This window comes from Pristis pectinata, chromosome 40 (genome assembly GCF_009764475.1).
Source record: "Pristis pectinata isolate sPriPec2 chromosome 40, sPriPec2.1.pri, whole genome shotgun sequence".
NCBI classification, from domain to species: domain Eukaryota; kingdom Metazoa; phylum Chordata; class Chondrichthyes; order Rhinopristiformes; family Pristidae; genus Pristis; species Pristis pectinata.
Genome location: NC_067443.1, coordinates 3,030,326 through 3,048,082, shown reverse-complemented (window position 1 = coordinate 3,048,082; position 17,757 = coordinate 3,030,326). Strand labels below are relative to the sequence as shown.

At 50.3% G+C, this 17,757-nt stretch overlaps 2 protein-coding genes across 2 annotated transcripts in view; one reads left to right on the top strand and one right to left on the bottom strand.

Annotated features, from left to right (window-relative positions):
* Positions 1-3,409: 3,409 nt before the first annotated feature.
* Positions 3,410-10,942, bottom strand: LOC127587536 (cyclin-dependent kinases regulatory subunit 1-like). The gene is made up of 3 exons (XM_052045937.1): positions 10,819-10,942; positions 5,958-6,085; positions 3,410-5,469 (listed from the first exon to the last, which is right to left on the bottom strand). Exons 1-3 carry the CDS (start codon positions 10,875-10,877, stop codon positions 5,411-5,413), a joined length of 246 nt encoding a protein of 81 aa, XP_051901897.1. The 5' UTR covers positions 10,878-10,942; the 3' UTR covers positions 3,410-5,410.
* Positions 10,943-11,804: 862 nt separating this feature from the next.
* The window catches only part of shc1 (SHC (Src homology 2 domain containing) transforming protein 1), a 132,934-nt gene continuing 126,981 nt past the window's right edge, over positions 11,805-17,757 (top strand). Inside the window, exon 1 of the mRNA XM_052045876.1 lies at positions 11,805-11,941. The gene's annotated coding sequence lies outside the window, so the exon portion shown is untranslated. The remainder of the gene's footprint in view (positions 11,942-17,757) is intronic.

Here is a 17,757-nt window from a genome sequence, read left to right as displayed (position 1 = left end):
TCACCTGCACTTCTTCCAGTCCAGTTCCCCGCATTCAGCATCACAGTGTGGGGTCTCGGACAACAGAGAAACCAGACGCAGATTGGGCGACTGCTTGCAGAGCACCCATCTCAGTCCCCGGGTGAGGCCCTGAGTTTCCCTGGTCCAGTCACTTTCTGTGCCTCCTTCTTTGGTTCTGGTAGAACAAAGATCGGCATTTCAACTTCAAACTTGACGCACAGCAGCCTTTCAGACTTGGTATTGAATCCAACAGTCCAATCAGCTCACACTCCCAGCACTCTCCTCCTCTGCCATTTCAGAATTCACTGAACGTCTCCACGAGACACCTTCCTTAGGCACAGCTTCATCCCCCCTCTCCACCAACATGGTCATCACCTATGTCACTTACATCTACAGATGTACGGCGGAGAGCATTCTGACTGGTTGCATCACCGCCTGGTACGGAGGCTCCAATGCACAGGGTCACAAGAGGCCGCAGAGAGTTGTGGACATAGTCAGCTCCATCATGGGTACAACCCTCCCCACCATTGAGGACATCTTCAAGAGGCGGTGCCTCAAGAAGGCAGCATCCAATGCCAAGGACCCTCACCATCCAGGACATGCCCTCTTCTCGTTACTACCATCGGGGAGGAGGTACAGGAGTCTGAAGACCCACACTCAACGATTCAGGAATAGCTTCTTCCCCTCCGCCATCAGATTTCTGAATGGTCCATGAACACTACCTCATTCTTCTTTTGCACTATTTACTTATTTTTGTAACTTACAGTAATTTTTATGTCTTTGCACTGTACTGCTGCCGCAAAACAAATTTCTCGATGGTTAGCACAACACTATTACAGCGCCAGCAACCCAGGTTCAATTCTGACCACTGTCTGTAAAGAGTTTGTACGTTCTCCTCGTGTCTGCGTGGGTTTCCTCCGGGTGCTCCGGTTTCCTCCCACATTCCAAAGACGTACGGGTTAGGAAGTTGTGGGTGTGCTATGTTGGCGCCGGAAGTGTGGCGACACTTGCTGGCTGCCCCCAGAACACTACGCAAAAAAAGATGCATTTCACTGTGTGTTGCGATGTACATCTGTCTAATAAAGAAATCTTATCATGGTGATTCCTGTGCCTTGGAAGGTGATGGGCAGGAGCCAGGGGTCTGCTTCCCTTGTTAAAGGATCTCATGGATGGGTCTCTGTTGGGGCGGGAGGAGAAAGAAGTCTGGAATTGTCCTTGGCGATCCCATACCGTGGGGTAGCCAAGATCAATTCCGGAGATTCCCAACACTCCAGACCGACTTCTGGTCACCAATCGACATTCTCCACATTCGGAATTTTTCAGTCCATTTACAGGGCAGGTTACTGTAAGATGGCTCGTTGTCACATTTGGTGGCTCATCATTTTGTTTTCTAAAAAAAAAATCAGGGATGGCACAGTGGCACAACTTGTAGGGCTGCTACCTCACAGCTCGAGACCTGGGTTCAATCCTGAGCTCCGGTTCTGCGTGTGTGGAGTTTGCCTGTTCCCTTTGCAGGCTCCTTGGGTTAGCAAGCTGTGAGTGCAGAGTCATAGTTGTAGAGCACAGAAGCAGGCTCTTCAGCCCAACTCATCCATGCCGACCAAGTCATCCCATTTGCCCACATTTGGCCCATATCCCTCTAAACCATTCCTATCTATGTACCTGTCCAAGTGTATGTTAAATGTTACTGTACCTGCCTCACCCACTTCCTCTAGCAACTCGTTCCATATACGGACCACCCTCTGGGTGAAAACTTTCCCCTTTAAATCTTTCCCCTATGCCCTCTAGTTTTAGACTCCCCTCCCCGGGGGGGGGGGGGGGGGGAAAACTGACCGTCCGCCTTATCCACGCCCCTCGTGATTTTATAAACCTCCAGAAGGTCACCCCTCAGCCTCCTCTGCTCCAGGGAAAACAGTCCCGGCCTGTCCAGCCTCTCCTTACAACTCCAGCCCTGGGAACGTCCCCCAAGAATCTTTTCCAGATCTGCATTTCTCATCCAAAAATTTGGTTGGATATGCTTGGTGCCTTTAACATTAAAATATCTTTATCAATGATGTCGGTCAACTCCACCCCCACCAAAACCCAGTATTCCTCCTTTGTGCAGTAACCTCTCGCACGGCACCTTATCCAATGCCTTCTGCAAGTCCAAGTACACTTCTGGTTTTTTTTTTATTCACTCTGTTACCTCAATAATGGGTTCCAGTACTACCCCCAGTAACTGACGTTAGGCCTGAAGTTTGAGGCTTTGTCTCCCGGCTTCCTTGAACAGTGGCATTCCAGTTGCAGTTTTCCCAATCCTTTTGGAACCTCGGTAGATTACAACCAAGTACATCCATTACCTCTGCAGGCACTTGGTTTAAGGCCCTAGGATGCAGGTAATCAGGTCCAGGGGACCTGTCAGTCTTTGGCCCCATTGGTTGGCTGACTTTGGTTCTAGTGACAGAGATTCTTATAAGATTGTCCAGTCACACAGCATGGCCCTTCAGCCCAGCGAGTCCATGATGATCACAAAGCACCCATTTACAGTAATCCCATTTTATACTCCCCACTTTCCCATTCCCCAGATTTGACCCCTCACCCCCACACACACACACACACACACTGGGGAGCAGCTTACAGCAGCCAATTACCCGCAGGCCGTTGGGAGGAATCCGGAGCAGACGGGAAACCCACACATTCACCAGGAGAACATACAAACTCCACACAGACAGCACCGGAGGTCAGGATCGAACCCGGGTTTCTCAACCGGTCACACGGTGCGTCCACTAGCTATGTCACTGTAACACCCTCCATTACCTATTATTGGGATGACTTTACCGTTTTCCCATGAAGACCGATTCAAAATAATTGTTTAAAAACTCTATTTGCCACATTCTTCTGTAGACATTGGTGGAGAGTCTGTGGGAGCACTCAGTGCATTTCCCTCAGTATCATTCCACACACACTCCCCTGCAACCTGTTCTCCCCACATCCCCATCATCTCCCCCAAGATTCTACCCCTCACCCACACACGGGGGGAGGGCAATTATCCCACCGACCCCGCACATCGTCGGGATGTGGGAGGGAACCGGAGTACCCGGGGGAAACCCACGGGGTCACAGGGAGAACGTGCAAACTCCACACACACAAATGCGGACAGAGACAGCACCGGAGATCGGGATCAAACCTGGATCTGTGAAGACCAGCAGCGGCAGCACTAACCACTGCACTACTGTACTGCCCAGAATGTCACCCCTTAACCTCATCCCAGGGTCAGTTGTGTAGAGGGACCTCTCTCAGGGAGGATGGAGTCTGTAGTCCAAGTGAAACCTGTGTAGAGATCTATACTGATGATCACACACCCAGAGATATTATACACACATTATGGATAATATTAAGAAGTGTATTAAAAAACAAATACAGACAGTAATAAAGATGCTAGAAAGGTTTACATTACAGATGTGCAGGAACAAGCTGCAGATACTCGAGTCTGAGTTTGGAGCATTCCACTATGCACAAGGCAGACAACTGTGCATCACTGTTTGCCAACGAGACGCGACAAGACCTGCACCTCCACTCGAAGCCCGACACAACGTAACTGCTGACACCCAGCAATATTTGGTGAAATAGACCACAGGGGAGCTGCAGCAGAAGGTGGCCTGCCGCACAGCCACGTTACAGCAGTGCTTAGATTTCAAGCAACGGTCCAGCAGGGTAGCGAGCTGCTCTGGGAACGCGGGGGTAAGCAGCCCGCGCTGAGTTTCGTAGAGGGGCAATAGAACAGCAAGTCTGCAGGTTGTTTGGATGCGACTCAGGGAATTCCTCTGCCTGGCTTTTAAACACTCAGCCTTCGCTTCCCGCTCGCTCTGCCTCCTTGTCAATGAGCCGCCAGTAGACAGGACAGCCGCTCCTGCCGGCTCCCGGGTATGGGAAGGTTGACACGGCGGGGCCCCTGCTGAGGGTTCCAGCTGCGGGAGGAAGGGGCCTCGCACACAAACCACGCCTTCAATAAAACCCGCACAGAACGCATCTGCTGCTAACTCCTCCCACCTCACCTGCCCGATCGTCTTCTCCCCTTCTCCTCACACCTCCCACCAGGAGGGAGGTGAGAGGTGCCGTTCCTCTTCCAAGTTGAACAGATCCATACTGGCACCTCTCGACCTGGGTGGGCTGCACTCGCCACCTTCTCTGCGCCACACCGACATGACCTCTGCGAGAAGTGGTCTGCGAGGATGATCCGCCAGCCCCGACACTGTCCTGCACCCCAGTGGCCTCCGGCTGGTGATACCGGAGGAGCAGCCCCCTTGGCTTTGCGGCCTCACAGACCCAAGGTCTGAGGGACACGATCGCCGCCTCGGCTTGCTTGGACAGCCAGTGAGCAGTGCTGCGCCAGTTCTCCCCCCTTTCCCCCCACCCCCCCACAGACCTCCTCTCAGCAGGGAAGCAACACGCGGCAGATGCTGGGAACCCAAGGCGACAGAAACACTCAGGAGGTCGGGCAGCAGCCGCAGAGTGAGAAGCAGAGTTAATGCTTGGTTGATTCTCTCCTTCCACCCCCGACCCAGTCTCAAGTCCCCTTTTCCCTTCCGTTCAAACCCATCACATTCCCCTCCACACTCCCGTCAGGAGGGTCACCAGCCCGGAGCAGGAACCAGTTCTAGCTCCACGGATGCTGCTCGACCTGCTGAGTGTTTCCGTCCAGGAGTATTTTCACCTTGCGTTTCACGCGTCCAAACTCATTGGGGGTGGGGGGAAAATGGGCTCAGAGAAGCCCCACGATCAGTGTCAAAAGCGCAAGGGCTGAAACGAGGCCCCGACAGTTGACGGCCGCTATCCCAACCTCTTCACCGAGATCTACATTGTTTTAGAACTAGTGAAGAATGAGCGGGGTGGGGGATCCTCGTGATATAATCCTGAAAGGACACGATAGAGTGGATGTGGGAGAATCTTGAACAAGTTCAGGACTGGGTGAAAATAGGGAGAAACCGATGGAATACAATGGGTTGTGTGTCGATGATAACAGCGCTCTCCCCCTCTCCCACCAAACTACAACCAGTAGCCTGCCTACAAACCATTCAGCCATGAGCGACGCCTGGTTCAATCTGCAACCTGCAAGATTCCTGTGCCCAGAGACGGAACGATCCCAACGCCTGCTGGATTGGTCGGCCTCGAGGACTAACCGACCGAACAGTTCTTCTGATGGAGTAGACGAGAGAGAAAAAGCAGCTTCGATTATCCCGGATTCCCCCACAATGCTTCTGAGTTTACGAGGCAACAAAGGTCTGGCGGTCGGCGGTGGTTGCAGGCAGCGGGTCGGCGGCTTCAGGAGAGGGATGTTTGGTGCTGCTGCCCAAGGGTGTTGGGTGGGTGGAGAGGGAGGGGAGTGGGGGTGGAGGGGGCGGTGGGGTGGTGGGTGGTGTGGTTGGGTGGGTCAGATTCCTTCCAGCTCCTTCTTTGGCAGTGGCCTCCTGAACAGCAAGATGTGAGGCTCTGGGGGGGGAAAAAAGAGAGAACGGTCATTTACACACGGAGCAGGAGGGGGCAACACAGATGGAGGCACTGTGCAAATCCGGCTCTGAGCGAGGAGGGGCGGGAGATATTGGGGAGAGGTGGTGGGGTGGGGAGGGGGGAGGGGAGAGAACAAAAGGGGAGGAGCAGTGAGGGGGCCACGCGCAGCCCAGAGATCACGTGGTCACGCCTCACCATCATTGATCCAAACCCGATTACCATTTTGATATAGCAAGGGATGTTACAGGGCAGCCCAGTGGCAGTGGGTAGAGCCGCTGCCTCACAGCTTCAAGAGACCCGGGTTCGATCCTGACCTCCTGAGCTGGTCTGTGTGGAGATTATACGCTCCCCCTGTGTCTTGTGTAATGGCGGTAGGGGTTTAAGAGGTGGAACCCTTCTCAGGTGCTGAGGACCCTGCAAAGGGATGGTTAACAGTCAGGGTGGGCGCCCAGTCCACGAGTGGCCGTTACCTGGCTCGTGGATCATGTAGTGTATCCAGCCCGGGCTCTGCTGAACGCCCAGGTTCCTCCACTCCGTCTCCGACATGAGGTGGGACTTTGGCACCATCTTGGCGATCTTCTTCGGCAGCATGACATGGCTGGGGAGAGAAGGACAGCCTCGTCACTCATCGCCAGGCAAAGGTGGCCGCTTGAAGGACAACACTGGACGAACCGCAACGGGGGAAAGCACTCCGTGTGGATCCAAGCCAATGAGAGATCTGATTTCCCACTCAATCATAGAACAGTACAGAACAATACAGGCCCTTCAGCCCACAATGTTGTGCCGACCTTTAAACCTCACCTAAGACTATCTAACCCCTTCCTCCCACATATCCCCCTATTTTAAATTCCTCCATATGCTTATCTAGCAATCTCTTGAATTTGACCAATGTACCTGCTTCCACCACCGCCCCACGCAGCGCATTCCATGCCCCAACCGTTCTCTGGGTGAAAAATCTCCCTCTGCTATCTCCCTTGAACTTCCCACCCATTACTATAAAACCATGTCCTCTACTATTGAGCATTGGTGCCCTGGGAAAGAGGTGCTGGCTGTCCACTCTACCTATTCCTCTTAATATTTTGTACATGATATCTTAATATCATGTCTCCTCTCATCCTCCTCTCCAAAGAGTAAAGATCTTTATTGGTCACATGTACATCAAAACACAGTGAAATGCACATTTTGTGTAGAGTGTTCTGGGGGCAGCCAAGCGTCGCCACACTTCCAGTGCCAACATAGCATGCCCACAACTTCCTAACCCGTACGTCTTTGGAATGTGGGAGGAAACCAGAGCACCTGGAGGAAACCCATGCAGACACGGGGAGAACATACAAACTCCTTACAGACAGCAGCCAGAAATTAACCCAGGTCAAATGGCACTGTAAAGCGTTACGCTAACTGCTACACTACCATGCCTGCACTAGCTCACTCAATCTACCCTCAGAAGACATCCTCTCCAATCCAGGAGGCATCCTGGTAAATCTCCTCTGCACCCTCTCCAACGCTTCCATAGACTTCCTATAATGAGGTGACCAGAACTGGACACAGTACTCCAAGTGTAGTCTAACCAGAGTTTTGTAGAGCCGCATCTCTGGCTCCCCCCAGGATAAAGGCTCTGGATAGTGTAGGCATTGCCCAAGACTACACATTATAAGAGGATCACCATCCTAACACTGGAAACAGTCGTGTAGGGGCCTGGCAGGAAGCTTTGATACAACCACCATACCTCAGGCTGCACAGAATACAAACCATGGTCTTGGGTGGAGACATCGTGTCAAAACTGGAAGGTGCAAACCGTTTACTTTGACAGGAAGGTCTCACCATTCAAGGTTTCCAATTCAGATCAGGAAGGTGCAATCCACAAGAAAATGGTAGACCACTCAGACCCTCACGACTGATCTGCCACAGCCCTCGTCTCCTCTTCTGTGACAGTTTCCCATCGCCCTCAGTCCCCTGATCTTTCAAATGTTTATCCACTTCATCACTGAATGCTCACAGTGATCCACAACCCCACACACCTCAGCGTTAAATGGCCACCTGAATCTTGTAACTAAATTGGTTTATTATTGTCACACATAGAGGTACAGTGAAAAACTTGTCTTGCATGCAGATCAATTCATTACAACGGTGCATTGAGGTAGTACATGGGAAAACAATAACAGAGTGCTGAATAAAGTGTCACAGCTACAAAGAACATGCAGTGCAGGCAGACAATAAGGTGCAAGGTCATGACGAGATAGATCGTGAGGTCAAGAGTCCATCTTTTCGTACTAGTGGAGCATTCAATAGTCTTATAATGGTGGAATTGAGACTCTCCTCTCCCACAAGTGGAAACATCTACCTGGTCATGTCCTTTCTGGAACTTATGTTTCATTAAGAATCTCACCCCCTACAATTCTTCTAAACTTCAAAAAGAATATAGAGGAGGTAGAAGAGTGGCTATGGGACCTCATTACAATCCTTGCATTCATTCAGATAACCGAACTTGTTATGAACAGTGCACTGCAAAAGGGGAACAATTCCAAATCATCCACTCATGAAGAAGTTTATTCCTCCGCCCGCCCCCCCCCCCCCCCAGCACCCAAATGTACAATTTAGCTCATAATTCTTTCAGTCAAAACTTCACATGATATTCAAAGCAGGGGTTCTATTGCACGGCTGAACTTCTGTATAGCCTTTCAATTCTTTATCTGTACAGAAATGACACAATATACAAATACCAAACAACAGCCAAATCTAAGCATGACAAGGCTGCAGAAGCAATGTTGTTAATCTGAAGCACTATGTCCAGCCAGGGGGTATTTTACGTCCTTAAGAGGCCACGTGGGACCTCAATTTAATGCCTCAGGCAATAGCGGCATATCAGCCTTCCTGCAGTGCCGTATAAGCGGATTTTGCATTCAAATCCTTCCCGAATTCTAACAGGACTGGACAGGTTAGATGTTGAGTAACAAACGATCTGCTCCAGGGAATCAGTGGGTTTGACCTGATTCATCGTTTCGACCTGAGACGTCAACCACTCCTTCCACCCCCACAAGTGCTGCTCGACCGGCTGATTTTCTCCAGCAGATTGTTTGCTGCTCCAGATCCCAGCATTTGCAGTCTCCTGCGTTGCCTGTTAGAATTTTGTCAGTTTCCAGGAGAGCCCTGCTCACTCTTTTAAACTCTCGTGAATTCAAGCACGATTGACCCAATATCTCTTCACACATTGTTTCCTGGGACAACGGGGCCAGTTTGGTGAATTTTTACCAAAATCTCCATGGCAAGAACCTTGTGTGGACAGCACAGTGCTGTAGCTGCTTCACAGCACCAGCAACCTAGGTGCAAACCATGTGGAGTTTGCATATTCATCCTGGGACCACATGGATTCTTTCTCCCCCCAGGGGTTTCTGTTTCTTTCCAAATCTCTAAAGTCCAGGTCAGTTGGTTAATTGGCCCTCACTGTGTGGGTGAGGGGTAGAATCTGGGGGCAACTGATAGGAAGGTAGGGAGAACAAAATAGGATTGGTGTGGAGGGATGCTTCATGGCCAGCACAGATTCATTGGCAAAAGGTCCTGTTTCCATGCTGTGTGACATTATAACTATTGTATTCTCAGTAGAGTGGGCAATAACACTGCAAGATATCGAAAAGGAAATCTACACATAGTGGAAATGCAAAAAAAAAACATTGAAAATGCACAGATCACACGGCATCTTTTGGAAAACAATCAATCGTCAGGCCATCGACTGATCACCCGAATGGTCACCAACCTGAAATATTGACTCTCTCCCCACAGGTGCTGAGATTTTCCAGCACTGCATTTCTATTGCATTAAACCAAACCATCTGAATGATTTCCCTTGGTGGGTGAGTCTAGGACAAGAGGGCACAGTCTTAGAATTAGAGGTTACCCACTTATAACTGAGATGAGAAGAAATTTCTTTAGCCAGAGGGTCGTGGATTTATGGAATTCATTGCCACATACAACTGTGGAGGCCCGATCATTGGGGGCGTTTAAGGAGATTGATAGGTATCTAATTAGTCAGGGTAAAAAGGCCAGGAATTGGGGCTAGATGGGAGAAGTGGTGAAGTGGCGGAGCAGACTCGATGGGCCAAAAGGCCTACTTCTGCTCCTTTGTCTTGTGAATGCATATTTTTCAGAACGAATTAAAGATTAGCAACCTAAGCACACTGCTTCCCCAGCCCAGAGCAAACAAGACAATCAGCAGCCTAACAGATGGACTCTGACCTCACGATCGACCTTGTTGCGACATAGAACATAGAAAACCTACAGCACAATTCAGGCCCTTCGGCCCACAAAGCTGTGCCGAACATGTCCCTACCTTAGAAATTACTAGGCTTACCCATAGCCCTCTATTTTTCTCAGCTCCATGTACCTATCCAACAGTCTCTTAAAAGACCCTATCATATCCACCTCCACCACCGTTGCCAGCAGCCCATTCCACGCACTCACCACTCTCCTGACATCTCCTCTGCACCTACTCCCCAGCACCTTAAACCTGCGTCCTCTTGTGGCCACCATTTCAGCCCCGGGAAAAGCCTCTGACTATCCACACGATCAATACCTCTCATCATCTTATACACCTCTATCAGGTCCCCCCTCATCCTCCGTCACTCCAAGGAGAAAAGGCCGAGTTCCCTCAACCTGTTTTCATAAGGCATGCTCCCCAATCCAGGAAGCATCCTTTGTAAATCTCCTCTGCACCCTCTCTATGGCTTCCACATCCTTCCTGTAGTGAGGTGACCAGAACTGAGCACAGTGCTCCAAGGAGGGTCTGACCTTGCACCTTATTGCACTGCACCTCCTCTGTAGCTGTGACACTTTACTCTGTACTGTTATTGTTTTTACCTGTACTACCTCAATGCACCCTGTACTAACCCAATGTAACTGCACTGTGTAATGAATTGACCTGTACGATCGGTGTGCAAGGCAAGTCTTTCACTGTACCTCGGTACAAGTGACAATAATAAACCAATACCAACTTAGCAAATTGGAGAGTGGGGTAAAGAAGCCAGGAAATAGGTGATCCCCAGAACGAGCAAACCTCAAAACATACCATTGACGTGGAGGGAAAAAGAGCAAAATGGCTGACATTTCACCCAGAAACCAACGTGCCCCAGAAAACGCTCTATCCAGCTACTTGGCTTCCGGTGCGGGACCGGAAGTGGACCCAGTGTGCCGGGAGGGTGGGTCCCACAATTGAGCCGCCGGGAGGGTGGGTCCCACAATTGAGCCGCCGGGAGGGTGAAGGACCTGGATGACGGGCGGATGAGGGAAAGGCGGGGAGCGCCCAGCCAAGCCGGGGTCCCACGCACTGCGGCACTCTCACCGGTACTCGAACTCGCCGTCGTTGTATCGGTCCGAGTAGTAAATCTCACTGCGATCCATCGCCGCCAACAGCCGCCCGCTCAGCCTCGGCGCCGGCGCTTCCAAACAGGCGCGCTCTTTCCTCATTGGCCGGCGTCCCGTCAGCTGACTTACCCGCAGCCCGTTCCCATTGGTTCGCCGATCCCTCCATCGTGTGGACCCGCCCTCCTCCCATTCCCATTGGCCCGCCAGTAGCACAGACGGTTGAGCACTCCCACACAGCCATTGGCCGGCGTCCCGTCAGCTGACATACCCGCTGCCCATTCCCATTGGTTCACTGCCCCTCCCGCCGTGTGGACCCACCCTCCTCCCATTCCCATTGGCCCGCCTGTAGCCCAGACGGTTGAGCGCTCTCACACATCCATTGGCCAACCATGGTCAGCTGACCTGTCCTCTCCCCGTGGCCTGCCGGCTTCCCGCCAGAGCCCGACCATTCCCATTGGTCCGCTGGTTGTACCTCCCCTCCAATTGGTCCGCCTCTATCCGTTGCTCAGGCCGCGACTCCTATTGGCCTGGATGCCCATAGATACGCTCGCTCCCATTGGTCCGTCGCTTTCATTGGTTCCAACAGCTGTAAATCACAAGTTTCTGTCAGGTGACTGTCATGAGTGGGGGGAATGGTCCTGATGGGCCGAATGGCCAGACTGTTGTGTCGTTATAAGCAAGTCCCCTCCTCTGTTCTCCCTCCTGTCAGCTGCTCTGCCATTGGAGGGCACTCAGTGTCACCAGCCAATCAAACAGCTGGTCTCATTCTCTTACTTCTGATTGGTTAACTCCAACACGTTCCCGCGCTTTATTTTGAACTCAAAGGATCGTGGAGAAACGTCATTGGCCAATGAATGGACCCTCCTCTCTCCCTCATTGGTCAATGGGTGGTTCCTCCTCGCTCCCTCATTGGTCAGTGGCCGGGGATCAGCTGACCATTACTCTGCCCTCCCATTGGTCAGAGGAAGTTTTGCCTCTAAAGTTTGGAGAAACTTTTGAAGAAGTTTTCCAGAAAGTTTCAGGGAAAAGAAGCCGAGTTTCTCCCGTGGTTTCCCGGGATGGCAGCGAGTCCTGATGTCCAATGAAGTCACTTAACTGAGGTTTGCTCTCGACTTTAATGTGGGGGAAGGTGGCAGGCAGTCTGTGCACAGCAAGATCCCATTATCAGCAGAATCAGGTTTATGATCACTGACTTGGATGGCGTGAAATTTGTTGTTTTGTGGCAGCAGTACAGTGCAAAGACATAACATCACTACAAATAACAAAATCAATAAATAGTGCAAAAAAAGGAATACTGAGGTACAGAACCATAGAACACTACAGCACAGAAAACAGGCCATTCGGCCCTTCTAGTCTGTGCCGAAACTTTATTCTGCTAGTCCCACTGACCTGCACCCAGTCCATGACCCTCCAGACCGCTCCCGTCCATGGATCTATCCAATCTATTCTTAAAACTTAAAAGTGAGCCTGCATTTACCACATCAGATGGCATCTCGTTTCACACTCCCACCACTCTATGAGTGAAGAAGTTCCCCCTAAACCTTTCCCCTTTCACCCTAAAGCCATGTCCTCTCGTACTGATCACTCCTAATCTAGGTGGAAAGAGCCTACTCGCATTAACTCTGTCTATACCCCTCATAATTTTGTAAACCTCTATCAAATCTCCCCTCATTCTTCTACGCTCCAAGCAATAAAGTCCTAACCTGTTCAATCTTTCCCTGTAGCTCAACTCCTGAAGACCCGGCAACATTCTAGTAAATCTCCTCTGCACTCTTTCAATCTCACTGATATCCTTCCGAAAGTTAGGTGACCAGAACTGCACACAATACTCCAAATTTGGCCTTGTCAATGTCTTATACAACCTCATGGTTCATGGACCATTCAGAAATCTGATGGCGGAGGGGAAGAAGCTATTCCTGAAGTGCTGAGTGTGGGTCTTCAGGCTCCTGTACATCCCGATGGTAGTAACGAGGAGGGCATGTCCTGGGTGGTGAGAGTCCTCAGTGATGGATGCTACCTTCTTGAGGCACCGCCTCTTGAAGATGTCCTCACTGGCGTGGAGGGTTTGCCCGTGATGGAGCTGGCTGAGTCTACAACCCTCTGCAGCCTCTTGCGATCCTGCGCATTGGAGCCTCCATACCAGGCAGTGATGGAGCTGGTCAGAATGCTCTCCACTGTAAATCTATAGAAACTTGTAAGAGTCTTTTGGTGACATACCGAATCTCCTCAAACTCCTAACGAAATTGAGCTGCAGGCATGCCTTCTTTGTGATTGCATCAATGTGTGGGGCCCAGGATTTGCCAAGGGAAATGGACTGTCTATATTTCAGGTTGAGACCCATCCATGGCAGCTCCAAGTAGAGCCATTCTCTCCATCCCATTCCCCAGTTACTCCTCCTCCAGGTCTATATAAATGAGCTTTTCTATATTTCCTTAAAACATGTAATGGAGACGATTCATCAAACCTATTCCAGCTCACAGAGCCATCCCATTCCCCCTGCTAATTTTTCCTGGACCTTTTTCTTCCCAACATTCCCATCAACTGCCCCCAGATTCTATCCCTCACCCACACACTGGGGTGGGGGGGGCAACTTACAGCGGCCGATTAACCCACCGAGATTGAACCCGAGTCTCTGGAGCTGTGAGGCAGTGGCTCTACCCGCTGGGCAGCTTAAATTCATCTCCAAATCCGTCTTGAAATCCCCGAACGACTCTGTTTCCAACAGCAGGCCCTGATTACTCACTGAGTATGAAATATTTGTGACAAATTCCTTTCGCTTTTGCTCAGAATTTAAAAAAAAACTGGCTCACTGTAGCGGCTGTGAGATCCTTTACAGGGCGTCAGTTCCTAAAAATGTACCACTGACACTGCTGCACTTCCTTGGTACAGCAGCGGGTGTGACGGATTATCGTGGGTGCCCATGCTCCTGCGGTGGGACTTTAACCCTCGAAGTTGGTAAATTGGTTTATTATTGTCACATGTACCGAGGTACAGCGAAAGACTTTACTTTGCATGCCATCCATACAGATCATTTCACCACATCAGTACATTGAGGTAGTACAAGGGAAAAGCAATAACAGAATGCAGAATAAAGTGTTACAGTTACAGAGAAAGTGCAGTGCAGGCAGACAATAAGGTGCAAGTGACATGGTGAAGTCGATTGCGGTCAAGAGTTTATCTTTAAGGTATAAGAGGTCCATTAAAGAGTCTTATAATAGCAGGATAGAGGTCAAAGTCGTGTTTATTGTCATCTGCACAAGTCCGTGTGTGCACGGGTGCAATGAATTACTTACCTGCGGCAGCATCACAGGCACAGAGCATCATGTAAGCAGCATTCACAAGAAAACAAATTAAACATAAATTATAAACAATTTTTACAAGAACACCATTAGAGAACAAAAGAAGACAAATACTTTTTTAGTGCAAAGTGATCAAAGCGGTCCCAGTGTCTCTGTACTGGGGCAGTGATTCAGGTTGTGCTGGTCCGTTCAAGAACCGAATGGTTGAAGGGAAGTCGCTGTTCCTGAACCTGGTGGTGTGGGGACTTCAGGCTTCTGTACCTCCTGCCCGACGGGAGCTGCGAGAAGACGGCACGGCCCGGATGGTGGGGGGATCTTTGATGACGGACGTTGCCTTCTTGAGGCAGCGCCTCCTGCAGATACTCCCGACGGTGGGGAGGGTTTGGTGCCCGTGATGTGTTGGGCTGAGTCCGCGACTCTCTGCAGCTTCTTACATTCCTGCGCATTCGAACTGCTGCACCTCGAGCCTGGTGGTGTGTGTTTTCCAACTTACGTGTCTTCTGCCTGATTTTAGGCGGGGAATAGAGTGAATGTCCGGAGTGAGAGGGGTCTTTGATTGTGCTGTCTCGGAGCACAACCTGTTGAAGCATGACTGACACTCTGACCTCCTGCCTGCTTTCCTCTGTGCTGCACCCACAACCACAACCTCTCCACCATTCCTCTTGCCACTACTTCCCCGGCATACTTTACATGACCTCTGAGGACAGACAAGTCCCACAACGTCTCCACTGAAAGAGGGAGTTTGCTCAAATCGCCATTTAATTAACAATCATTGCCTCGGTTGTAATTTCCTCTCAGCGTATGGCGCCTGCTCAGATTAACATAAATAGCAGTTTGCTTGAATTAATCTTCATGCTGTTTGATATTTACAACGGCATTTTTTATTCTGTCACTGTGCCCACCCAGTGATTACAGTTTCTGCAATGCTTAGACGTTGCATTCGGTTTGGAGACTCGACTGGGGGCCAATTTGGAAGAAGGCTGGGCAATTGCAAGAGGTACCTCAAGTTGAGATACGGAGGCTCCAACGCGCAGGACCGCAGAGGGTTGTAGACTCAGCCAGCTGCATCACGGGCGCAACCCTCCCCGTCATCGAGGACATCTTCAAGAGGCGATGCCTCAAGAAGGCGGCATCCGTCACTGAGGATCCTCGCCACCCGGGACATGCCCTCTTCTTGTTACTACCATCGGGGAGGAGGTACAGGAGCCTGAAGACCCGCACTCAACGATTCAGGAACAGCTTCTTCCCCTCCGCCGTCAGATTTCTGAACGGTCCATGAACCCATGAACACTCCCTCATTATTGTTTTTTTTTGCACTATTTTTGTAATTTATAGTTATTTCTTTTAAAATTTTATTTACAGCGTGGTAACAGGCCCTTCCGGCCCAACGAGTCCGTGCCGCCCATTTTAAACCGAATTAACCTACCCGTACGTCCTTGCAATGTGGAGGAAACCGGAGCACCCGGAGGAAACCCACGCAGATACAGGGAGAACGTACAAACTCCTTACAGACAGTGGCGGGAATCGAACCCCGATCGCTGGCGCTGTAATATGTTATGCCTTTGCACTGTGCTGCTGCCGCAAAACAACACATTCCACGTCATATTGTCAGTGATAATAAACCTGATTCTGATGTGTTTTCTATTGAAGATCCTCTATGGAGGGTGAGAGGTGACTTGATAGAGGTGTACAAGATGATAAGAGGCATAGATCGAGTGGACAGCCAGAGATTTTTTCCCAGGGCGACAATGGCTAACACGAGGGGACACAATTTTAAGGTGATTGGAGGAAGGTATAAGGGGGATGTTTTTTACACAGAGAGTGGTGGGTGCGTGGAACGCACTGCCGGCAGAGGTTGTGGGGGCAGATACATTAGGGACATTTAAGAGACTTTGAGATAGACACATGAATGATAGAGAAATGGAGGGCTATGTGGGAGGGAAGGGTTAGATTGACTTCAGAGCAGGATAAAATGTCAGCACAACATGTACTGTGCTGTAACGTTCTATGTTCTATTTCTTTGATTTTAGAGATAGCGTATGGGTTTTTAATAAGATTTCCTTCTTAATTTCAGTGTTAGTAAACCACTTTTTTTTACTGAATAACTTGGAGTTCTTTGGACTTGACCTTGAGTGTTGGTTAATTTACAAAAAATTCTGGGAATTTTGAGTTCTGCTTTACAGGAAAGATGTGATTACACAAGAAAGGGGATTTTTACCAGGATTTTGCCAAGACTGGAAAATAGTAGCTCAGAGGAAAAAACTGGAGCGCTGGGGTTGTTTTCCTGGGAACAGAGGAGGGCAAGGGGAGAGTTAATTGCCATAACATGAGAATGTACAAACTCCACAAACACACACACACACACACACACACACACACACAGCGCCAGAGGTCAGGATCGAACCTGGGTCACTGGAGCAGTGAGGCAGCAGCTCTACCCACTGTGTCACCGAACACTAACAAACTTCTACAGACGTACTGTTGAAGATATCCTGACTGGTTGCATCAGGGTCTGGGACGGCAATTCGAATGCACAGGAACGCAAGAAGCCGCAGAGAGTAGTGGACTCAGCCCCAATACATCACGGGCACATCCCCCCCCACCATCGGGAGTATCTACAGGAGACGCTGCCTCAAGAAGGCAATGACCATCATCAAAGACCCCCCACCGTCCGGGCTGTGCCGTCTTCTCGCAGCTCCTGTCGGGCAGGAGGTACAGAAGCCTGAAGTCCCCACACCACCAGGTTCAGGAACAGTGACTTCCCTTCAACCATTCGGTTCTTGAACTGACCGGCACAACCCTAATCACTGCCTCAGTACAGCAACACTGGGACCACTTTCCACTACAATGGACTGTTTTTTATTCTAATTCTGTTCTTTCTTGTAAAAGCTATGTTTAATTGAAGTTTTTCATGTGAATGTTGCTTATCTGATGCCCTGTGCCTTTGATGCTGCTGCAAGTAAGTTTTTCATTGCACCTGTGCGCACCTGGACTTGTGCATCTGACAATAAATTCAACTTTGACTTTGAAATAAACATAACGACACCAGTGCAGGAGCAGCTCAGGATGATGGTGGCCGCCTTCCTGAGACCTCGCCTCTTGTAGATGCCCACAGTGGTGGGGGAGAGCTGTACCCGCGGTGGAACTGGCTGAGCCCCACCGCTCTCGCGTTCCTGTGCGTTGGGAGTTCCCACACCGGGCCGCGATGCAGCCAGTCAGAATGCTGTCTACTGCGCATCTGTGGAATGAAGACCATATTGTCTCTGCTGTGTGGTTTTAGTGCACTGGATTCCCACACTGACACGCCTGCTCACACTGCCACCACATGCAGTCCAAGGCTAATAGCCTTTCCAATGTTGTGTGGCAGGCAGTAAACCACTAGCATTGAGGTTTCTACTGCAGAATGAATAATCTTTGCTTCAGCGGTAAACAGGGTAACATCCACCTTCAGCATCTGATTACAATATCCTTGAGAGAGCTCCCACGTCTTTAGTTCCTGTTGTCAAAGATCGGTGTTAAACAGGTTAGTTTTATCCTACAGCTGATGTGCTGTGATAGTGGCGCAGCGGGTAGAGCTGCTGCCTCATGGCTCCAGAGACCCGGGTTTGATCCCGACC